At 40.1% G+C, this 26,060-nt stretch overlaps 1 protein-coding gene across 1 annotated transcript; it reads right to left on the reverse strand.

Annotated features, from left to right (window-relative positions):
* Positions 1-1,244: 1,244 nt before the first annotated feature.
* Positions 1,245-26,060, reverse strand: LOC149256456 (uncharacterized). The gene is made up of 3 exons (XM_089460752.1): positions 24,702-26,060; positions 1,784-2,341; positions 1,245-1,362 (listed from the first exon to the last, which is right to left on the reverse strand). The coding sequence occupies exons 1-3, from the start codon at positions 25,581-25,583 to the stop codon at positions 1,264-1,266; spliced, it is 1,539 nt and encodes a 512-aa protein (XP_089316878.1). The 5' UTR covers positions 25,584-26,060; the 3' UTR covers positions 1,245-1,263.

Consider the following 26,060-nt stretch of genomic DNA (forward strand, 5'->3'; position numbering starts at 1 on the left):
AAAAAAAATAGGCGAAATCGCGATTGGATCAACAAGCTGAAAAAATCGTGATTTTTTCCCAACACTGATACTCATAATGGTTCATGGTAAATTGGAGTCCAAAATTTAAATTCCATCCCTCCTCGGTTGACAGATTTCCATTCACAATATACAGAGACCAAACTTGAATTCCTACCGCTCTTCAAAGGAATCAAAAGAATACCCTGATAAAATATCGCATGCTTGAACATACCCACCAATGCCACGGCCTTAAGAGAATCGGTGATTAATGATTAACATTAGAATAGATTTACCGTTTCGGTTTATGCAAAACACATCAGGGAAGGATATTTTTGTTACCAGAAAAATTTGAAATCATGCAATAGTACGAGCACGTTTTAAAAGTTGCCTTAGCAATTACATTAATATCCTAAAAACTAATTACTTTTATAATACACCACATTCCCATAGAAATGAAGGTCGTCTTTTAAGACCACTAAAATCAATTTAGGCAAGGATGTCAAATTCCAGCCCTCCATGTAAGTACAGGAAAAGAGGTTTATTCAACTTTGATCCAAACCATACAGGAAAACACAATATCTCATATAAGAAAATTATAAACATGTTATGCTCAATATTGTGATAAGGGGACCCAGTTGGAGGTACACCACTCCATGAAAGTTCTTTGAAACCGTTGTTGAAATAGCATCCATAGTGACTGCTACAATAATAACGTAAATTAAGCGTAGGTGGAAATAGCTTATGCTTTTAAAAAAAGGGATTTGAGCGATAACCATATCCCCTTGACTGCTATCTACAATTTTCGACAATTTCACTATACACTTCCCGAGCAAAAAGGGAAGCAAAGAATAAAATTAAATACCAACTCACAATTGGGCGAAAAATAGTGAGCTCAAACTGTCGGAGAGAAACTCAAAAGGTAGATTCCCAATGTAAAATGGTACATGCAAAGACATGCTCTAGTTGTAAGGATGGCACAGGGCCCATGCTGAAAGATGGAAGAATGAACTTGTCATCTTATTGGAGAAATCAATCAATCCCGAGCTACTCATCTTAACATGCTAGGGATTCCTAAGAGGTATCCAGGAAGGAAATAATTTCAATTCACCTGGTCTCTTGCCAATCCAAACAGTAGTTCCTGATGAATTACTTCAAGGGGCACACAAGATACCTCGGCCTCAAAAGAATTCAAGCCACTCTGACATAAACAAATTCTACCTCAACCTATTTGAAAATTGAATTCATGTCATGTTCATGAGAACCTCAACTGGAGCTAATCCTTCCTCGCTCACAAGGCGCAATTGTTATTCTCAGTACCTTGTTTTTAGTTTCTGTCAATCTACAGCACTGCCTTCTTGGAGCCTGCCACATCAAAGATATAGATTTGGAATTAGTCAGAACTTGAAGATGATCTGCCACAACCATAGAATCTCCTACTCACAACAGTCTCTAAGAAAGAAAAGCACAGTATAACTTACTCATCAACAAGACCAGTTCATTGTTGATAGAATTTCTTGAAGATAACTACCTAGTCAATAAATCCGTTCCCTAACCTCAAAGAGAGATCCTAATTAATGCTCAACCTTCTGAAATCCCGACCAAGAAATGTAGTTCAATTGTTGGGATTCATATCAGTAACTCTTTTGTAGGTCCCAGCACGACATTAAACCACCAGACTAAAATTCAACCCGCCAAACATCCTGGAATATCTAAGACGGGTTTACAGTAACTATTAACTATGGATAAGTTCATTCGAAGGAATAGCTATTGAGAGAGGACATACCAGATGCCATCGTTCAGGCATGGGCCTGCTGACAACTTCAATTTCCTGCACTTCATGAACAGGAAGTAACCATGGCAAGCAATATGCCCTACTTTTTGAATCGTCTGTGGCTTTATCTCGCTGGTAGGTGCTCACTACAGTGTTTCCTTCTCCATTACGTACAATATCTTTGAAGAAGAATAGGAATGGTTTATTGCAAGTAGATCTGTAAGGAGGCCTTGTGTTGATATCAAAATCTTCTGCCCTGTTCCTTTTGTTCCAGGCCTTGAATGTGCGTTCAGGTTGATCAAGTTCACGTGGAAGAATAATCTTTGGAAAAACTTGGACAACATAACCCATGGATACAGAAAAGGTTAACCGTTTCTCACGATCGTAGCAAATTGAACGCTGCAGAAAACTAATAGGTTCAGTTTTCATCGCTTTAACAAGAAGTTTAAGGCCATCCAATGAATTATGTTGAGGAAAGACAGGATCAATAGTTTCCAAATGATGCATAGAGACAAAAGGAGCAACAGGGTGAGCTGCCAGAAGCCCAAATGCATTGCCTCGAACATCCCACTGCAAACAAAAATAATTGAAATCATTAAGAACGAATCTAAAGCAATGAAAATGAATATATACTCGACGTAGAAGCAATATTTTACAAGGCTCCTTCACTAATTATTCTTACAAGGGACATGAAAGTTCGAAGTAAAGGTGATTTAGAAAAGACCAATATCTCCAAATGATTTGGATTAAAATACTTTCCGACAGATCACAATAACCTCCTTTAAATCCTTGGACTAGACCTCTAGTACTTCAGAAAAAATATAAAAGCAAAGATGTTAGACAAATTAGTTACATTTAACAGAATCCTTGAATGGCGTCCCATGTCAAGCAGTCAGTTTCACAGGTAAATCCCTTCTTATTTTAATTAGCAGAAGGAAATACCTTAAGATCACCATTGATCAGGTTAGACAAATTAGACAAATATAAAAGCAAAGATGTTAGACAAATTAGTTACATTTAACAAAATCCTTGAACGGCGTCCCATGTCAAGCAGTCAGTTTCACAGGTAAATCCCTTCTTATTTTAATTAGCAGAAGGAAATACCTTAAGATCACCATTGATCAGGTTCTTAAAATTACAAATATGATTGGTATCAATATATTTATGATACTCTGTTCCCAAGCACCCTGTCTACACTAGATCTAATCAAGGCTCAATCCAAATCTAATGCCCGATATCATAGCTTCCACCTTTTCCAACAATTCATCCCTGCAGAGATATTTACTGAACTTTAATGGTGCAACTCAATTCACCCAAAATAGCCAAGGATTGGGAATGAAAAACGAAATACAATATTTAAATATTATCAAGAGTAGCTGTTTAGCAGCTGATTTTTAAAGAGAAATGAAGAAAAGAAATGACGCCCTTATCCTGCAATTATGTATTACTCAAGCATTCGTGTTCTGATTGTGAGTCGAAGTGGATTCTCCCAATTTCAGCATCAACCTGAGAAGAAAAGAAGTCCTTTCGGCAGAATGCTCAAGTATTGTCTAGGGAAACAAGGGCGTTTTCAATTGCACTCTTCAATGAATACCTTCAATTGCATAGTTCCATGAATACCAGGTACCTGAATTCCTTGTGATTTTAGAGTTGGCACGACCTTTTAAGAATGTGATGCAGGTCAGGGCCTGCAATATTAGAATGCACAGAACAAACTCAAGTAAAACGCAACTCAAATTAATAACAGCAGATATACAAACAACATTATTCTTGTTGACCAAAATCACACAGGGTTTAAACTTTAAAAACCCCTGGAAACTCATTTAATAAACCAGGCCTGAAGCCTGCACTCTCTTCAATCTCACACATTTAGACAGCTGCAGCCAAACACCTCTAATTCCTTTCAGACTTGATAAATTCAGAAGTTAAAAAGCTTCTCTTTCTTTACACAGGCTACAACATTCAGAGGCCAAAAGTGGCAATCGAATACCAAGGCAACACCACAGTTTCTCAAGGCACACAACTTACCTCACCTCGCCTCGCTTCTCCCAGCTTTCACTGTTACACAGGCCCAGTATCCACTCCTCTCTTCCTTTCCCGAGTCAGTCTCTCCAATTGCCTTTTGCTTGAGCCCATTAGTAAAATGGCAGAAGCTCAACCAAGTGGTGCCCTTAGAACCCTTCAGCTTCTATTGCACCCATATAAGACTGTTCATGGACACCATGAGTTCTGTATGTGTCAGTTTGCTTGGTAGGCCAAACATCATTCCACCTTTGTTGTTTCTGCTCAAATTATTCTACAAACCAGTGATTCCTTCACGTAAGATGAACCAAAAACCTTGCCACAAGGTTTAGTATAACTGGATTTTGGCACAGAGGAGACAATCTTTCTACAAGACTTCACAAAACTCCAAGATAAACCACCATTTTTTTCACTATTCTAAGCCCTTGAAGCCTACATCTGGGTGCGCTCTTGAGCAAGCCAATACAGAAGGAAGGTACTAAATGAACTCAAATGTCATCGGTTTTTGCAATCATGAACTTGTCAGAATGAAATGTTGGTTTTTATATGCAGAACTCGGTATCAAATCACATTTGAGCACCTTGGGGTTACCTATCAAAGGCACAAGGTTGCGTCAAGAACACTAGCTCTCATGGCTCCAACATGAACTATCCAATCACTCATGAATGTATGGACTGACTTGGAAGTTATTCCTGCTTTCCTAACAATGATAGACTAGTAACTGTTATCGTCTTCAAGATGCATTGTCCAAGGCTGAAAATGGCTCTTTTTAAATGTTAATTGACTTGGGTGGTTAAGAGAAGTTGTTATCCTCCCCCACCTTGGTTCAACTCCAACTTGTTACCTATTTGCCCCTCATGGGTTAAAAGGGGTTGGCAAGGTACCAGCAATCTCACTCTTGTTTAAGTTTTTGAGGGTGGGGCAAGATGTTCCAGACATTCTAGCCCAAGGAGTTTAGCTCAACCAATTGTTGTCAATGTTGCCAAAAGTATTTAGCTAGTTTTGTGCCAGCAAATGCCAATTCAAAGCCCCTTGGATTAGGCTCAGTAATATATGCCAACACGTTTACTTGGGTATGTGGCCATCTACCCCCTTCTCGAGCTGGAACACTATGGATCACACCTTTGCAGCGCCAATCCTTTCTTTGTTCAGGTTGCCAGGGAAAGCCAATTCATGCCCTAATCCTCTGCCAGTGAAGCATTTCTTGCCTTGTGCATTGATGGTCACATGCTGGCTACAAAATGGTCAATGCTTTACCTTTCTCTTGGCCATAGGCGGGACAGGTGTCAAAGGCAAAACCAAGGCTGAAAACAAACAAAATAACTTTTCCACAGCTGTAAGGGTTAAAGATACAGAAAGAAAATCAACAGCAAACACATCATACTCATTAGCAATAGGAAAGCAACAGCATTCTCACATAACAATCTCATAAAATGTAACCTAAACATACCATTGCCAACTATTAATCAGCACAATGTCATCAGCTACAGAATTGGTCAATGCAGTAGATAACAAGCTGAATAATGGATAAACTGCGGGGTTCTAGGGGATAATTCTTTATACAAAAATTGAATATAATGAGCTAATTTAAGAGTTCATCAACGGCCAAGTTCAAGCATCTACCCAAACGAAGTCATCCATATGTGCATGAAGCATTGCCAAGGGGATAGGAGACATAGCACTCTCCCAGAAAGGTGAAAACAATTTTGGAGTAACCCCAAAAGTCTTTTGGCTCTATGTAGCTGAGGTCCTGGCATGGACCCATGTGTCTCCTGCAATCAGAAAATCTTTCGAGGAGAGTGTTTAAACCAAGGTGGAACACTCCATTCTTAAAAGTTTTAACAAAAACCCATTGGATGTCCTCCCTACTTAAGAACATAACTCATAGCCTATTTTAGGTCAAGATGTGGAATCTCGCTAGTGCAAAAGATATCATTTTTTACTCTCCATTTAAGGCAGAACATAATATTCTGTAAGCTGAGTAATTACACAAACAGTCTTGCATTATGTAGGGGCTGGAGACTGACATATGTGTTCGTTAGTGTCTTGCATTCTGTAGGGTGGAGATTGACGTATGAACCCAAGGACAACATTGTGGAGACAGCTTCAAAAGAGTCTAAATGAAGAATTACAATAACACCAGCTTAGATCCATCTTAACCCTAGATCTATCAAGCACCAAGAGAGATAAAATCTCTCGAGGTGCAAATCTCTTTTTTGAGTGCAAAACTTGAGGAAAGGTTTGCACCTCAAGAGATTTGATCCCTTTTCGTGCTTGATAGATCCGGGATTATGACGGATCTAAGCTGGTTTCAATCATACGCGGCCACAAATCAAAAAGAAGTTAATTTTTGGAGGTCCCCCACGAAGGAAAAAATGGATTTTTTTAAAAAAATTAAGCCCTTGGACCTTGGTGGTTAAGTCAAAGTAAAACTTGAGAAAATTAATTTAAAAAATTAATTTTTGGATTAATAAAAAAGGGGTTTTATGAAAAATACTAAAATTCCTCAAAAATAAATATTTTCGACGGTGGAGATTAAAAGATCATCAAAATTTTATCAACAGTTAAGATTATTTTGAGGGGGATCAAGCCTATTAGCCATTATTTTCCAATTGAGATTTATCTATAAATTAGAAGCCATTTTGCTTCTCCAGTCATGATGACAACTCTAGTTCTAAACTGATGTAATTTTGTAACGTTGGTGTTAAGCCATTGTTTTGCTGGGAACATTTGAATATCATAATAAAAGACTTTGGGGTTCAGTTCATGGTGTCTTTGTCTCATTGATCTGTGGTACGTGCTAGCTATGTGCTTTCCTATATTGTGCTAAATTTTTATATAAGCTTGTTATTTCATTTGTCGGTGATAAGAGCATTCTATTGGTAGATTTTGGGTCTATCTTAGGTGATCTGATTCACCATATGTCTAACAAGTTTGCTTGAAGAAATATATAGAGATTTGTAGGTACACCAACCCTTGGGCTCCAAGTTCACAGACTGTGGGCATGGGCTGACCTTGTTTGGGCTCCAGAGAATTTATATGATTGTCTTACTTCGCTAAAGGTTGTGATTAATACTCTATCTTTAGAAATAAATTGAGCCATTGTCATTATTTTAACCACAAAATTCTCAAAAAACATTTCATTTACAAGCATTGTATATTTTGTAAAATATTTTTCTAACCCTTGTTTTGTTTGGGGTTTTATTTTGAATTTTTGTATATATTGGGGTTTTGGGAAATTCTATTTTCATTTGTGCAACTGAGATTCAAGTTATTCAAAGAGAGTTGTCAGGATTTGGAACTAGATCTAGGCCCTCGAGGGTAAGATCTAGTCTCCATTAAATTTGCACAGCCAACATTCAAGGTTTTGCAGTGAATTTGGGCAATTTTTGAAGATCTAAAGTGAGATTCATTTTTTGCAGGGGTTTTGAAAAATATTAGCGCCTCCTAATTCCAGGGTCAAGCCTTTGGCCCTAGCCTAAACCTTCTTTTCCCTTGTTGTCATCCTTCTAAGGCAGCTAAACCCTAGTCGCAGTTTTCCCCAAGCCTTTAGGCCTCTCGGCCTCCATTGTTCCTCCTTGTTAATTTTAGGTATGTTCTATGCTTAGAGCAATTTATTTCAATTTTCACAGTTAGCTCAATATCTTTTCCAGATTAGCAATCACATCAGCATTAAAGTAAACTACAGATAGAACATAAACATAAATCGCAGAAGACAAGCCAAGACAAGAGGACACAAGATGTGGCGCTAGCCAGGGACAAACCCCAATGTGAAGAAACCCTTGATCAATTCTTCTTATATGTTCTTCAATAGTTTAGCACAGAGAGAGTGAGATAGTACGTTTACAACAGAAGTCAACACTTTGACTTATCTAGATAAGAGCATAGATCATCTCTAAGAAGATGATACATGATATCAGTTGAAGACATGCTGCTTCAAATGATTCTCCAAGGTGGCTCGTTCACCTATCGTTGTGCTGCATTTCGTCATCAAGCTGCACCTCACCGCGCTGCACCATGCTGCACCCATCATCACTATGCTGCATCTCATCACGCTTCATTAATATGACGGTACCCATCACAGTACTACATTATGTGCCACTGCTACACCATGTTACCGTACTAACCTATGCTCTGGTTGCACCTTGCTTGCTTGTTGTCCCTTGCTTGCTTGTTGTCCCTAGCATGCTTGTTGTCCTTAGCATACTTGTTGTTGCATGCTAGTTGTCCCTTGCATGCTAGATGTGACATTGCATGCTTGGTGTATATGTTGCTAAGTACCATACAATTGTCCCAATGTTAGTTAGTTGTCCCTTGCATGCTGCTCTCCTTCGGAGACAGATGCTCCGACAATTCCTGACTGTTCCCAGCAGTTCCAGCAGTTCCGACAGTTCCCGGCTATTCCCGGCAGTTCCAGCAGTTCCGACAGTTCCCGGCTATTCGGACAGTTCCAACAATTCCAACTTTTCCCGGTAGTTCCGGTTTTTCTCGACAATTTCGGCTTTTCCCAGCAGTTCCGGCTTCTGCCCTCTAGATTAGGGCAGCGTTATCCCTTAGGATCTCTCCTCCTACTAAAACCCAAAGACAAGTAGAGAGGAAGAGATCCCAGGTGTGCTGAAATGACTTGAAGGCCACCTCTATTTATACTAAAACGTTGAGCACAAGTGGGGTTTATTTGGTTGCTGGCTGACCTTGACAAATTGTCCCATAACACAAATAAATTCATATCTCCACGAATACTTATCAGAATCAGATGATCTTTAGAGCAATCCTACACCTCTCGATGAGAGGGATCCAAGAAAATATCAGCTTCCATTAATAAGATGACCCACATGGAGTTTGGCCCTAGTTGCCAATTTTAACACTCCTCTGTCTGCCCTCGAATCTTCCCTTTTCCCTTGCGGCAAGCCTAAAGGCTTCTCCTAGCCTTGCCACAGGCTCTTGAGGCCTCTTCTTGGGTGTCGCAAGCCCGAAAGAGCCTCATTCAAACATAGCGTAGACTCTAAGGCCTTCGCTGCCCTAGCCACATGCCTATAAGGCCTTTTCCCACTCATTCGTGGCGTTCCCTTGCCTTTTAGCCCTCTTTGCCCCTTCTCATCTCTTATTTAGATTGTCATTGAAATTTTTTGAGCTAATACTTGTTGTCTGCAGAGGTATTGGTCAAATTTTTATGGTTGCAAGAGATTATCCCATTGGAGAATTTTTTGGACAAGAGGACTAGTCATTTTACTAGGCTTAAAAGGCCTGTTGGTTTGTCTCTCAAAACCCTCACCTTCCTCACTGTTTTGCTACAACCATCTTACCATTTCCTAACAGTGGTAAAAATTTCATTTAACTGACCTAAAAATCATCAACAAGTTATCTAAATCCATTAGCTAGTCATTGCATAAATTGGGCATTCATTGTTTAGCTTGTTTCGTGAAAATCTTATGATTGTCATAGGCATTATAAAGTCTGATAACTGTGGCATTGGCATCTAAGGGAAGCTAATTCATTAAAAAGTTGGTGTTGGCAAGGTGGTCTGATAGTGGATTGACTCATTTGCATTTTGGCATTCATAGGCATTGTTGTAACATGCATTTCTTGTTACCTTTAATATTCATTTTTCATACAAGAACTTGAAAATATTTCAAAAATAGATAAAAGCAAGAGGAGGGAGTAATAATGGTATATCGGGTATGTTTTCTTTGTAAATAAACAAGTAAAAATAAAAGAATCGGCCCCGGTATAGCCAAGGATTAAGCCAATGGTTATATGAATGTATACGTATAATATATCGCAAAGCACATTGTGTATCGAAATCGCAAAAGAAACAAGTGATAAAGTTAAAGGTCTGGACCTGAAATATATATATTACGCTTTATAAAGTTCACCGAGTCCGCTGCACCACAGAGCTATGTACGTTGGGTTCCATCAATTGCAATTTGCAATAGGCGGACCCGAAACATATATATATTATGTTTTATAAGCCCCGGCGGGTCCGCGACCATCGCATAACGTTTATACATAGTAAATGGTATGACGATTGCGATATGTGATGGCCAGACCCGAAAACATATATTTTGCATTTTATAATGTTGGCGGGTCCGTAGAACGCCTTATGTATATGTGTTGGCTCATAGCACCGATTGTGATTTGCGATTGGGATTTCAGACCCGATATTATATATGCCATGTTTTATATTTCCGGTGGGTCCGCCATATCGCAGATTGTTAAGGTTTGGGTTAATACATCCATTGATAGCGCCGATTGTGATTTGCAATGGGTTTCGGACCCGATATGATATATATTACGTTTTATAACTCCGTCGCATCCGTCATGCCGCAGTTTATTAAGGATTGGGTTGATATAACAATAAAATGGGCCGATTGCGATTTGTGATGGGAAGTTAATGCAATGATGAACAGACGGATCCGATGGAGTTATTAAACTGGGTTAATTCTTTTTCAGTTCCGCTTTTGCGTGCTTTGCGTTAATTTTGCCGTGTAAAGGAAAAAAACAGTGTTAAAGCCAAATTTGAAGAAAAGGCAATTGGTCGAGCTTCTCGGTGTTTTGGCCAATTAAAATGTATCTGATATATATGTAAGCCCCAGTCTATGCACATGTCAAAGTTTAATGCAGTTAATTACGGTTTAAATGGATTAAGCGTTATTAAAGCATCCACAGAGGAACTAAAGAGCCGATTAACAGAGCCGAAAGCCAGCAATCATTATCATCTTCTATGTTCAGTTATTTTTCGTTATTTGTCATCTTCTATGTTCAGTTATTTTCCGTTATTTTATGTTCTTTGAGATGTCTTTACCCTCTAGGTAATATTTTGTAGAATTTTCTTACTTCAAATAGTTAGAGAAACAGTTCAGTAGTTTGACAGTTTCAAAGATCAGCAACTGTTTCACAAATGTATAAAAGGAGGAAAATTTACAGAAAAGGGGTTAGTGGTTCGAATTTTGGAGAACCCGGAGACTAGGCCACTGTATTCCTGATATCATTGTTGATTAATGAAAGAATCAGAAGTTTCCATGAGTTGTTGGGTATAATTTTGTAACCTTCTCTGTCATGTGTCATGTTATGTTTTCTTCTTTCAAGCATAGTAATGAAGTTGCAGGTCTTTATTTGCTTATGTAGATAAAGTTAAAATTCCTTAAAAGAGCACTCCTATACTTGAAGTTTCCACCTTCCTTTCTAAGTTATAGATAATAGTTTCTGTGAAAGACCAGCATATTATCTTTAACTTCTCCAAGAGTCACAGATAGTAGTTTCTGTGTTAAGCAGCATATTGTCTATGATTCAGTTCTCATTTTCATAATTCTTCTAAGTTACAGATAGTAGTTTCTGTGAAAAACCAGCATATTATCTTTAACTTCTCCTTCAAGCTTTCTTCACTCATCATTTATATCTAGCAACAAATGGCATTCTGAGATGTTCCGGTCATACATGTGTTAAGGGTTAAAGACCAAGTTTTCCAAGTCCTTCATTTGAGAACACAACAAACAATAAGTGACAGTAAATAATATTTATTAATGTCTTAAGCACAATTTCTCTACAGCCAGGAAATTGGTTTCTTAAGGTACAACATTAATTGGCGCCGTTATCGGGGAGAGAAGACAAGAACACTTTTCCCTGGGTTTTTCAATATTTTCCTCTGGTTGTTCAGTGAGGAGGAAATACTTGGCTGTTTCGAATAAAAGCAATAAAAGGCGACTCCATAATAACAGAGACCACAGCCTGCAAAGCAATGGAATAAGAGCATTTTTCCTTGGGTTTATTAAGATTGAAGCTGATTCTTGAGAATGACAAGTTTCAACAGTTGGTTGTACATTCACACCTGTGATTTTCACTTACAACATTGATTGGCGACTCCACTGTACTTTGAAGTTTTCTTTTCTGGGTTTTAATGGCTCTCCCTGCATTCTTAGTCCATAAATTTGATCCATTTGATTTTACTAGGATCACTGGCTATCCTCATGATATGCCTGCATTTTCTGCGTGGAATGAGTATCTTCCAAAATTCAGTAGAAAGGAATATGAAGATCCGGCTCAGCATCTCCAAGAGTTTCATGAATGCATGGAGTAGCAGGGCATCATTCATGAAGATGTGAAGATGAAGTTGTTTTTGTTTTCTTTGGACCTAGAAGCTAGGGTTTGGTTCAGGTCTCTGCCTTTTGCAAGCATTTCATCTTTGAAAGATTTCCATTCAGTATTCAATTCTTCTTGTAGAATTTATTATCCACACAAGTTTCTTTTTGAAGGTTGTTGTGAATATTATGATTTTAAAGAAACTTTAAAAGCTCAAGATAATCTTGTTGATGAAATTAATGATCTTGTTGATAATATATCAAGCATTCAAAGAAGTTATAGCCAGTTTAACTATGAGCAAGTCTCTGAAAGCGAGGAACTATTATTTTCTCAAAATGATGCGGAGAAGTTTATAAAGCATTTCTCTTCAATGATCTCCCAAGCAGTGAATTGGTTGAGCCAGTTCCAAGCAAATCAAGAGACTATTCAGATACAGGAAAGTTCAAACATGCATCAAGAATTTCTGCTCAGCACTCGAGAAGAGGAAGAAATAATTAAGTTGCAAATAAATCCCCAGAGTTCCTATTTTGTTAAATTTGATGATCCTCCTATCTATAACGAAAATGGTTTAAATGGGGAACAGGACGAAGCTCTTCAAGTTCATCAGTTGGGTGTTGAACCTATAGGAAGAAACCAGCAAGTGGAATATGTTGGACAGCAATATATTGAGCCATCTATCATAGCAAAAGAGGCTATCTTATGTAAGGAGAAAGCTGATAAAGAGATGGTATATCAGTGCATTGAAGAACATAAGGATGCCCATGGATCAGAGGTAAACAATCTATTTGAAGTTGATCATATGTCATATATTGATGTGAAAAAAATTCTTTTTCTTCCTGAGGTTAGAATTACAAATTATTTTCAATCAAAGCTTAAAGATGAAAAGTGGAGACATGAAAGTGACATAGATCATTTTCTTAAAGATGTTGTTGATTATTCTGTTGAACATATTATCCCAACAAAAGGTTCAATTGAGCAGGAACCTTCATACATAGAGAATTTCTTTTTTGGAGCTGATCAAGAACATATTCTTTCTTTTGAAGATCCTGTGGCAGATTACATGGAAGAATTTATCAGCAATATACACATATCATTTTGTGGATATACTCTTAATTTTCGTTGTGAGCTGCTTTTATGCATAATTTATTTTTTGTTCAGGATGAATTGCATTTTCAAGATTCACTGGCAGAATGGTTCTAGATTAAGCACCCAAATGCTAACCTGGTACCATTGGAAGATTGACTTCACCTGATGGAGATCAATCATGTACATATGTAGGAACTTGTACATAAATAAGCTCAGGTGTTGAGCATTTGGTTTTCCAGTTGCAGTTCTTCAGTTTAATCATTAGTTGATGAATAAGGGTGACTTTCCCAATTGGAAACTGGTTTGCAGAGGCTTCAGACTTCAAGATTGTCAGGTTCCAGTTTGTCAAATTTCAGGGTTTTCACAATTTTGGACTCCATGCCCAACTAAGGCTACTGATCTACGATTCTCAATATTTTGCTATCAAAGTGCAAGCATCTTATCACTGCAGATATCGGCGTGGGATCACTGTACAAAATTTTCACACAATTAAGCTTGGCGAAGCAATATATGACTCCATGCCCAATGGATAAGGCACTAATCTACAATTCTTAGTGCTTTTGTGGCAAAAGCACTATCCCCAAGTGGAGCCAGATGTTGTAACATGCATTTTTTGTTACCTTTAATATTCATTTTTCATACAAGAACTTGAAAATATTTCAAAAATAGATAAAAGCAAGAGGAGGGAATAATAATGGTATATCGGGTATGTCTTCTTTGTAAAGAAACAAGTAAAAATAAAAGAATCGGCCCCGGTATAGCCAATGGTTATATGAATGTATACGTATAATATATCGCAAAGCACATCGTGTATCGAAATCGCAAAAGAAACAAGTGATAAAGTTAAAGGTCTAGACCTGAAATATATATATTACGCTTTATAAAGTTCGTCGGGTCCGCTGCACCGCAGAGCTATGTACGTTGGGTTCCGTCAATTGCGATTTGCGATAGGCGGACCCAAAACATATATATATTATGTTTTATAAGCCCCGACAGGTCCGCGATCATCGCATAACGTTTATATATATGTATATGGTATGCCGATTGCGATATGTGATGGCCGGACCCGAAAACATATATATTGCATTTTATAATGCCGGCAGGTCCGTAGAACGCCTTATGTATATGTGTTGGCTCATAGTGTCGATTGCGATTTGCGATTGGGATTTCGGACCCGATATTATATATGCCATGTTTTATATTTCCAGCAGGTCCACCATATCGCAGATTGTTAAGGTTTGGGTTAATACATCCATTGATAGCGCCGATTGCGATTTGTGATGGGTTTCGGACTCGATATGATATATATTACGTTTTATAACTCCATCGCATCCGTCATGCCGCAGTTATTAAGGATTGGGTTGATATAACAATAAGATGGGCCGATTGGGATTTGTGATGGGAAGTTAATGCAATGATGAACAAACGGATCCGATGGAGTTATTAAACCGGGTTAATTCTTTTTCAGTTCCGCTTTTGCGTGCTTTGCGTTAATTTTGCCGTGTAAAGGAAAAAATCAGTGTTAAAGCCAAATTTGAAGAAAAGGCAATTGGTCGAGCTTCTCGGTGTTTTGGCCAATTAAAATGTATCTGATATATATGTAAGCCCCAGTCTACGCACATGTCAAAGTTTAATGCAGTTAATTACGGTTTAAATGGATTAAGCGTTATTAAAGCATCCACAGAGGAACTCAAGAGCCGATTAACAGAGACGAAAGCCAGCAGTCATTGTCATCTTCTATGTTCAGTTATTTTCCGTTATTTTATGTTCTTTGAGATGTCTTTATGTTAATTTTAGGTATGTTCTATGCTTAGAGAAATTTATTTCAATTTTCACAGTTAGCTCCATATCTTTTCCAGATTAGCAATCACATCGGCATTAAAGTAAACTGCAGATAGAACATAAACATAAATCACAGAAGACAAGCCAAGACAAGAGGACACAAGATGTGGTGCTAGCCAAGGACAAACCCCAATGTGGGGAAACCCTTGATCAATTCTTCTTATATGTTCTTCAATAGTTCAGCAGAGAGAGAGAGAGAGAGATAGTACGTTTACAATAGAAGTCAACACTTTGACTTATCTAGATAAGAGCATAGATCATCTCTCTAGTACGTTTACAATAGAAGTCAACACTTTGACTTATCTAGATAAGAGCATAGATCATCTCTAAGAATATGATACATGAGATCAGTTGAAGACATGCTGCTTCAACTGATTCTCCAAGGTGACTCCTTCACCTATCGTTGTGTTGCATTTCGTCATCATGCTGCACCTCACCACACTGCACCATGTTGCACCCATCACTGTACTGCATTATGTGCCATCGCTGCACCATGTTGCCATCCTGACCTATGTGTTGGTTGCACCTTGCTTGCTTGTTGTCCCTTGCTTGCTTGTTGTCCCTAGCATGCTTGTTGTTGCATACTAGATGTAACATTGCATGCTTGTTGTATTTGTTGCTACAGATGCTCCGGCTGTTCCGACAGTTCCCGGCAGTTCTAGCAGTTCCGGCTGTTCCCGGCAGCTCCGACAGTTCCCGGCAGTTCCCGCTGATCCCGGCAATTCTAGCTTTTCCGGCAATTCCGGTTTTTCCAGCTTTTCCGGCTTTTCCGACAATTCCAGCTTTTCTGGCTTTTCTGGCAGTTCCGGCCTTTCCAACAGTTGAGGCTTTTCTAGCTTTTCTGGCTTTTCCAACATTCCAGCTTTTCTAGCTTTTCCGACTTTTCCGACAATTCCGGCAGTGCCGGCTTTTCTAGCTTTTCTGACATTCTGGCTTTTCCGGCTTTTCCGGCAATTCCGGATTTTCCGGCTTTTCCGGCTTTTCTAGCTTTTCTGACTTCTCCGACATTTCCAGCTTTTCCAGCGTTTCCGGCAATTCCGACTTTTCCAACTTTTCTAGCAGTTCCAACTTTCTGCCCTCTGGATCAGGGCAACGTTATCCCTTAGGATCTCTCCTACTAAAACCCAAAAACAAGTAGAGAGAGTAAGAGATCCGAAGTGTGTGTTGAAATGACTTGAAGACCTCCTCCTTTTATAGCAAAACGTTGAACACAAGTGGGATGTATTTGGTTGCTGGCCGACCTTGATGAATTGTCCCATAACACAAATAAATTCATATCTCCATGCATACTTATTGGAATCGGATGATTTTTAGATCAATCCTACACCTCTCGATGAGAGGGATCCAAGAAAAATATCAGCTTCCATTAATAAAATGACCCACATGGAGTTTGGCCCTAATTGCCAAATTTAACACTCCCTCTCAACTAGGGAGAACTCCATTTGCTGATCCATATGTTCGACCGTACACTCTCTGCCATCAGTGCCCTGCACTACTCAACTCTGCTCTGCTCTGCTCAGCTCAGCTCGGCTCTGCTGAACCATGAAGTAGAAGAATTGATCGAGAATGTCTCATACCATTCTCAACTAACCCGAAGTCAGTTTCATCTGAAGAGAGTGTCACATCACTCTTACTGACCCGAAATCAGTTTTATTGATCCCAGATCAATATCACAAGAGAGTGTCTCAAATCACTCATACTGATCCCAGATCAATGGAGGTAATCCTAGCATAGGGAGCACAGTAGGTACAACGATGCGTCCATCGATAAAACTACTATGGTCCCTATCCTCATTTCCCTGCTTATTGATCAGATGAGAGGTACTTCCCATGAGTCCCAGACTGCATGGGTAGGATGCCTCGACAGGAGAACGAATCATCCTGTCAGTGGATGCCACGAAGAACGAATCATCCTGTTCCACAGTTGCCACGGAATCATCATGGCCCACAAGAGAACGAATCATCATGTTCCACAGTCGCCACAGAGAACAAATCATCCTGGCCCACAGGAGAACGAATCATCCTGTTCCACAGTCACCACGGAGAACGAATCATCCTGTTCCACAATCGCCACGGAGAACGAATCATCCTGTTCCACAGTCGCCACGAAGAACGAATCATCTTGGCCCACAGGAGAACGAATCATCCTCTTCCACAGTCGCCACAGAGAACGAATCATCCTATTCCACAGTCGCCACAGAGAACGAATCATCCTGGCCCACAGGAGAACGAATCATCATGTTCCACAGTCGCCACGGAGAACGAATCATCCTAGCCCACAGGAGAACGAATCATCTTGTTCCACAGTCGCCACGGAGAACGAATCATCCTGGCCCACAGGAGAACGAATCATCCTGTTCCACAGTCGCCACGGAGAACGAATCATCCTAGCCGACAGGGGAACGAATCATCATGTTCCACAGTTGCCATGGGAGAACTAATCATCCCAGCCCACAAGAGAACTAATCATCCTGTTCCACAGTTGCCATGGGAGAACTAATCATCCCAGCCCACAAGAGAACTAATCATCCTGTACATAGCGCATCACCAAGGGAGGGTGAGTCGCCCTGTGGTCATATGTTGCTCCAGTAAGTACCCCAAGCCCCTCAGAGCTCCCAGAGCTCAATGCATGAAAAATTCAGGACCCTTATAAGAAGGTCTCTCAACGACTCCAAGTCGTTCGAGAAAGTCACATATTTGACTTTTCCCTGGGGCTTTGACAAAATGTCTGCGACCTGTACATCAGTCTCAATGCGATGGAGCCTCCTCGCTCATCGACTTACCATATCCCAAATAAGGAAGTATCTGATGTCTATCTGCTGGAGCAATCATCGAATACGGGATCCCTCAATAATCGAATCCCACCTCAAGTTGTCACAGAGAATCACAGTGGTATTCATCATGTGTACAAATAGCTCACTTAAGAGCTTCTGCAACCATGCAGCTTCACACGAGATCATACTCGTAGCTATGTATTCAGTCTCTGCGGTGCTTATAGCAACCGACTTTTTGCTTCCTGCTCATCCATGATATCGAAGCAGAATCCAAAGAGAACCAGCACTGAGAAGTGCTCTAGTGATCCTCCATACTGCCTGCCCACTCAGCGTTTGAATAATCATGCAGTGTCATATTTCTGGTAGTGTATCTCAATCCATGAGAGATTGTGCCCTGAAGATATCTCAGAAGATTCTTGGCAGTAATCCAGTGAGGCTCAACCAAATATGAGCTCACCATGCTAACTGCAAAACATATGTTCGGACGGAAGTTCACCAAGAACGTCAACGCGAATGAGTTTATGAATCTCAAAGGCATTTCCCAAATCTGGTCCAACATCACTACCATATAACTTCTGAAAGTTAAGATCCTCGAGGTAGTCAGAGGTTTGCAGTTTATCATTCCACATTCAGAGTCCAACTCTCTCTTACTTTTGCAAATGAGAGGGTCTGCACTTGTCAGAAATAGGTCGTCCTCATAAGGTGTTGGTATGAGAGGTCTATCATCCACAACCTTTCGGTAATGGTTTGGATCGATTTCACTCCTAGTGAATCTCAGCTTCATCTGACAGCTATCAATCCTCTCATACTACGCCCGGGGAGTTTTGCTTCAAGCCATAGAGGGCTTTCTTCCACCTGCATAAGTGAGATTCCTGATCATCAATCTCAAACCCCTCGGGTTGTTCCAAACTTGAGGACCTGCTACAATAGGGTAATGGTCCCCATGTAAGATTTTCCTTCGATACTTCTCAGACATGTACTTTCATGCTCTTTTTGAATTCAGGCATCCCTGTCACCATCTGACTCACAGACCTTCAGTGCTACGTGTCAATGGGCATGGTCCCCAGTAGACTTCCTGCAACTTCATACAACCCTCAACTCAAAAACATCTTTGAAAATTCTATTTTCAAACACGTACCTTTCCATCGATGAGTACCACCCTGAAACCTTTGACTTCCATTGCTGAAATGGACACCAGGTTCTTGCAATCAGGTACATAAAAGAGATTCTGTAAATGAATCGAGTTACCCTCATTCAATTGAGGGATAACATTCCCTACACCCTTTCCGGGATATGTGGCATCGGCTCCAAGTATAATCCCACGATTGTTTCCATCTCTACCAAATTAGAGAGTGCACCTATCTATCCGATGAAGTGCCTTGAAGCACTACAATCAATAAGCCAGATTCCTAAAGAATCTGAAGGAGAGGGCCAATACAAGATAAAGAATCTGAAGGAGAGGGCCAATACAAGATAATGCTTCTTTATCTTATCAGAAACAACATTTGATTCTTCATACCTGGGGTTCCTTGCTTTCTTTGAAGATTCGACCATTTCCTTAATGACCTGCATTACCTGTCATTCCTTTGACCATTGAAGATGTCACTGGAATGAGTGTTATCTTCATCAAGAGATGTGTCTCTGCCATTCGGACACTCCTTCGCATAATGGTTGAACTTATTGCAACCAAGGCATCCGCCTTTCCTTCCACCCTTAGATCTGAACTTCCCAATGAAGTGATCTTTAGGTAGGCCATCAGAAACTTCCGTTGCGCCATTCTGATAATATACTCTGCTTCAACTTCACCCTCAGTGAATTTGAAGAGGGATGAGGAATCAACTGATCCTTTTGTCCTTTTCCAACTGTCTTCAGTGATTGTTCTTTCACTCTTGCTTGGGCATTGTCTTAACCTCAGCTCTGATACCATGTTAATTTTAGGTATGTTCTATGCTTAGAGCAATTTATTTCAAATTTCACAATTAGCTCCATACCTTTTCCAGATTAGCAAACACATCAGCATTAAAGCAAAGTGCAGCTAGAACATAAACATAAATCGCAGAAGACAAGCCAAGACAAGAGGACACAAGATGTGGCGCTAGCCAGAGACAAACCCCAATGTGGGAAACCCTTGATCAATTCTTCTTCTATGTTCTTGAATAGTTCAGCAGAGAGAAAGAGAGAGAGATAGTACGTTTACAACAGAAGTCAACACTTTGACTTATCTAGATAAGAGCATAGATCATCTCTAAGAATATGATACATGAGATCAGTTGAAGACATGCTGCTTCAACTGATTTTCCAAGGTGACTCCTTCACCTATCGTTGTGCTGCATTTCATCTTCATGTTGCACCTCACCGCGCTGCACCATGTTGCACCCCACCGCGCTGCACCATGCTGCACCCATCATCACTATGCTGCATCACATCACGCTTCATTAATCATGACTGTACCCATCACTGTACTACATTATGTGCCATTGCTGCACCATGTTGCCATCCTGACCTATGTGTTGGTTGCATCTTACTTGCTTGTTGTGCCTTGCTTGTTGTCCCTAGCATGCTTGTTGTTGCATGCTAGATGTAACATTGAATGCTTGTTGTATTGTTGTTCCGGCAGTGCCCGGCAGTTCTGGCAGTTCCGGCTGTTCCCAGCAATTCTGACAGTGCCCGGCAGTTCCAGCTGTTCCGGCTGTTCCCTGCAATTCCGGCAGTTCCGGCTTTTCCGGCAATTCCGGCAGTTCCAACTTTTCCAGCTTTTCAGGCAGTTTTGGCTTTTCCAGCTTTTTCGACTTTTCCAGCAGTTAAGGCTTTTCCGGAAATTCCGACTTTTCTGGCTTTTCTGGCTTTTCCTGCTTTTCCGACGTTCTAGCTTTTCCGGCTTTTCCGGCAGTTCCGACTTTTCCGGCCGTTTCAGCTTTTCCGGCTTTTCCGACATTCCAGTAGTTCCGGCTTTTCTGGATTTTCTGGCTTTTCCAACGTTTCCGGTTTTTCTGGCAATTCCGGCTTTTCGGACAGTTCTGGCTTTTCCGGCAATTCCGGCTTTCTGCCCTCTGGGTCAGGGCAGCGTTATCCCTTCAGATCTCTCCTCCTACTAAAACCCAAAGACAAGTAGAGAGAAGAAGAGATCCCAAGTGTGTATTGAAATGACTTGAAGACCTCCTCCTTTTATAGTAAAACGTTGAGCACAAGTGGGATGTATTTGGTTGTTGGCCGACCTTGACGAATTATCCCATAACACAAATAAATTCATATCTCCATGAATACTTATTGGAATCGGATGATCTTTAGATCAATCCTACACCTCTCGATGAGAGGGATCCAAGAAAAATATCAGCTTCCATTAATAAGATGACCCACATGGAGTTTGGCCCTAGTTGCCAAATTTAACACTTCACCTTCTGGGTAATATTTTGTAATAATTCTTACTTTAGATAGTTAGAGAAACAGTTTAGTAGTTTGACAGTTTCAAAGATCAACAACTGTTTCACAAATGTATAAAAGGAGGAAAACTTACAGAAAAGGGGTTAGTGGTTCGAATTTTGGAGAACCTGGAGACTAGGCCACTGTATTCCTGATATAATTGTTGATTAATGAAAAAATCAGAAGTTTCCATGAGTTGTTGGGTATAATTTTGTAACCTTCTCTGTCATGTGTCATGTTATGTTTTCTTCTTTCAAGCATAGTAATGAAGCTGCAGGTCTTTATTTCCTTATGTAGATAAAGTTAAAATCCCTTAAAAGAGCGCTCCCATACTTGAAACTTCCACCTTCCTTTCTAGGTTATAGATAATAGTTTCTGTGAAAGACCAGCATATTATCTTTAACTTCTCCAAGAGTCACAGATAGTAGTTTCTGTGTTAAGCAGCATATTGTCTATGATTCAGTTCTCATTTTCATAATTCTTCTAAGTTACAAATAGTAGTTTCTGTGAAAAACCAGCATATTATTTTTAACTTCTCCTTCAAACTTTCTTCACTCATCATTTATATCTAACAACAAATGGCATTCTAAGATTTTCCGGTCATACATGTGTTAAGGGTTAAAGACCAAATTTTCCAGGTCCTTCATTTGATAACACAACAAACAATAAGTGGCAGTAAATAATATTTATTAATGTCTTAAGCACAATTTCTCTACAGCCAAGAAATTGGTTTCTTAAGGTACAACAGGCATCTTCACCTTTGCATCCTAAAAGTGCTCTAAACTAAGTTAACTTACTGATGTCCTATTGTTCATTGAATGTCACTTGAACATAAGTAACATAAAGGTTTTCATTTGTTCATGCTCTATTGATAAGAATTGCTCATCGTGGAAGGGATTATTTACATTGTCTACATTGTTTACATTGAATTTCCTAAAGTGACTAGACAATTGGTGAAGTATCTAACTTTGCTATTAAGAACACTAACAGTGTTGTTTCTTGTGAGTTTCATAAGTTTCAAAGTTCCTAATAAGCTCACTCTCACAAGCACATAAGCTTAAGATCTAATATCGTGTTGAGTACTTGAGCAAACTGTCCATTGGTTACATTGATATATCTGGTAAGCACTATTGAAATTGGCACTCCTCCTTGCGTTTAAGATTGTCTACTCTATGTCATTAGATAATCATAACTAAGTACTTAAAGTCAATAAACAATCTTAACTCAAGATCACTCAATCAATTTGCATTTGCATCCTAGGCCTAGACTTGTGAAGGATAGACCTTGCAATCATCAAAGCCACAGTCTCTGCAGCGCCGGAGGCATCGTGTCTCCCGGACTTGTTGGTTGCCAACGGACCTTGCATTCTCTCATTTCATAGGGAATACCCCCATAGTCTGTTGTTAGGAGACAGCTAGAACGGAGAGGTCGGGGATCGGAGTAACAGCCCCTAACCTAAGTCATAGTCGCACCGTGCATGTATAATTTGAGCGACAACAAGTCCAAAAAAAGACCCTGCAAAATTCATAAGATAAATAGATGCATGACAATCATAGACCTTTTCAAAAATAGTCTAAACGAACAACTTGCCTTGGCCTATGCATTTGGTTTATTCCATGCCCTCCCAAATTGCCAAGGATATAGCACTTTTCCAAAATCTGGTAAGTGATACTTCAGAGAGTTAGAGGCCCCCAATTGATAATCAATTCAAGATCCCTCACCTTCAAGATAAATTTGATGTTGATCTGGTTAATGGCTCACCCAAAGATTATGTTCTAATGTATTCTTAGAAGATTTGAAGTAGGTTTGAAGTAACTTTGAACCCACAAAACCCTAGGAAGCCTTATAAAATTTGTAGGATAATTTCTCTAGGCCCAATGACTTTCTGCCATATGTTGCAAAGCAACTTAGAAATCATCTAATGAGAGGGACCAGTCATACATTTTTTGTCTTGTTAATGTTCAAGGGAACACATTCACAAAAATATGCATGGCCACCCTACATTCTTCGAATATTCCTTACAACAAACAAATAAGCATGTAGTTAGAAAATCAACTCTTTCGCAATTCAGACCTTAATTGGCACAATTTACATCTGATTTAATAGTTACAAAATGCTCAAAAGCTTGTTTTATAGCGGAGGCTCTAAAGAATTTTCTGTGAATTTTTTTGAGGGTTTGTCCTTGATTTTGGGTAAATCAAAGCAGCCACATATTTTTTCACCTTTATATTTTCTTACTCCAACCACTTTCACACAATGCTTAAAGGCCGGTAGTTGTCATATAGGCTTTCATTTCAGTCCATAACTCATTCCAGCATGAGCCACCCTGAGCCTCGTCTTTGGGATCACCTACCAGAGCTTTCTAAATGTTGTGGAGATAATGAATTCCATCTAAATGTGAGACATTAAGTATGTCACAGTTTCTTAAGATGTGTAGCATTTCTACACACAATGAAACAAAAGAGATCTTTGGTTAATGGTCTGAAAGTGCTGCTTGAGCCGTGGTCATATAATCCAAGCTTCAATCTCAAGTTTTACCAAGCCTGGCCTCCTCCTCTCTCTCACATTCGCACCTGCTCATGCATATAATCCAAAGCTTGGATCTCAATTTTCACCAAGCCAGCCCACCACTCTCTCTCTCTCAGATCTCTCTCGCATGTCTGGCTAACAATCCTTCTTCATTAGCTGATTATACAATACTAAAGCCTCCACAAACAAGCCAAATGGCATAAATGTTGGCTAGCTACAAAAAAAATATGTATTCAGCCATCTGAATGAGAGAGGAACCTATAACTTAAACACCGCTACCTTAATTTCTTGTCAATAGAAAATACCTACAAAATTATTTGAATCAAAAATTCTTCTAACCATCTTCTCATGAGAATGGTTCATCAACCCCCAAAATTTCAGTAGATGACCTTCATTGACAAGATCCATAGAGGGTTTCCACATTCATATCCTATCTATATAATTTCTACAGAACTCCAAATTAGTTGGGGGATTTTAGGTTATTAGGTTTGTTCAAAAAGTCATGTAGAATAACAATTTTGAAATTTGGTTTTTGGGGTTCTTGTGCAGCTCAGATATTCCAATAATCACAATAAGGCCCTACATACTTCAAAGAATTAAAATAACAGCCAAGGGTAGTAGAGATTCAAATTGCTAACATAACATAGAAGCACAATAGATATTCAAATTGCTAACATAACAGAGAAGCACAGTAGATATTCAAATAATTAACAGAAGGCCCTAGAAAAGAAAGTCCTGTAGGGTTTGCTTAAGCTGAAGTGCAAACTTTCTGCTTTTTGGGAGTATCGGATGGCACAGCTTATATATACTTCATCTCTTCTCTGAATATAAATATATATTTTTTTTTTTTGGGGGGGGGGGGCGGGGGGGCTGGGGGTGTCGCGGAAAGGCCCTGCCCTTGATCATCATGACCAACCCCTTCCTGCAGCAGGCATGGTTGCTATTTCATCTTTCTATGCTTGGGTTTCTTCTCTTTAGTGTTATGTTTTATCAGCAATTTGCTCTCGAATCTATGATTGGGGTGTTTTGGCTTTAGCCAACCCAATCTTTTGATTTTTGTTACTATATGCTTGTGGAGGCTGCTTGGACGGCCAGCTTTTTTATTAACGCCCTGTAAATAGTGTTGGAAACTTTAATTCAAATTAAAATAACAAAGAAGGGAAAGTGGACCGAATGACTCACCTGATGAAATCCAGCTTCTCTAGTAAGAGGAATCCCGAGCTCAGAAATACAGGCATGGAGTCTATCATCACTGCCAAACAACTGAGAATAGCGCTGCAAACAGGCATCCTCCATGTTATTCAACGCCTCCGCCAGAGGATAGCTGATGGCGATGCCACCACCACCGAAAGCCATGCCGTGACTGAAGTGTGTATTGGCAGAGTGGCTCTCGGAGGAGCTCCCAATGTAATGCATCTCAGAGGGGTCATACTTACTCAGAACCTTCATCAAATTATAGGCATTGAAAATTGTATCATCGTCCCCAAGAACAAACCACCGGACATTCTGCAAACGGAGCTTAAAAGTCTCCTGAACAATTCTGGCGATCCGAACGCCGGAGGGGTGTCCCGTCGGATTCGTGTAAGAGAAGTGAGAGGTGTCGTCAGATAATTTGATGGGCGGCAACGTCTCAGACGGATCGACGCTCCCGGGATTTTCATCCAACCAAACGAAACCCCGCATTAGGTCGGGATTCCACCAGAGCTTGGCGTATTCTTTGCGCTTAGGCCAGAGCCGAGCCGATCCGCCTATGCCGAACAGAATGTGGTCGAGATTTAAGCCCTCGGTCGCATTGGTTACCACGGGAAGCCGATCCTCATCCGTTTTTGTTTCGGGGGAAACTGTGTGGAGGGGCTGCCAGGGGAAGGCGACAGGACTCCCCTGCCATTCTTGCAGGGGATGCAGCCAACAGGAACGGTGGTTTCTGCCTGAAGAAAAAACCAGAGAAAACCATGCTAATGTTGAGAAGGCTAGGGACAGAATCAGGACTGCCAAGATGTGGGTTCGACCCTCACGCCATGCCCATCTATTGGACCTGTTTCTGAAGCGGTCATGGATATACATCTTCCAATGCTTTCATCTCTAGCTCCCAATTTCCAGAAAACTACAGTGGTACTTTCCCGTTCATGTGTTTGGGATTTCGTTCACCATTAATATTCCTATTCTTTCTTTTCCTGTCAAAACCCACCAATTGGACCGTTCAAATCCGAGATGGGCACGTTGGATACTCGAAATTCAGATAATGACCAATGGGAAAAGAAGTCAGCACGGTTTTGAACATCAAATTAGAATACCCGTCGATATCAACAACATTCAAACGAAAAATACAGTAGCTAGAATACAAAGTCCAGTGGAAATGGGCTGTTCCTTCTTTTATAATAATTGATGCTCGCATGGCCCGCTCCGCTTTCTAAACCCACCATTCTTGGCACTCGACCGGCGGCATGGGCTGTTCCTTCTCCTTTTATAATAATTGATGCTCACATGGCCCGCTCCGCTTTCTAAACCCACCATTCTTGGCACTCGACCAGCGGCCTCGAG

This window comes from Pinus tabuliformis, chromosome 7 (assembly GCF_031772625.1).
Source record: "Pinus tabuliformis cultivar Carrire ecotype Pingquan chromosome 7, CPIR1, whole genome shotgun sequence".
Taxonomy (NCBI): domain Eukaryota; kingdom Viridiplantae; phylum Streptophyta; class Pinopsida; order Pinales; family Pinaceae; genus Pinus; species Pinus tabuliformis.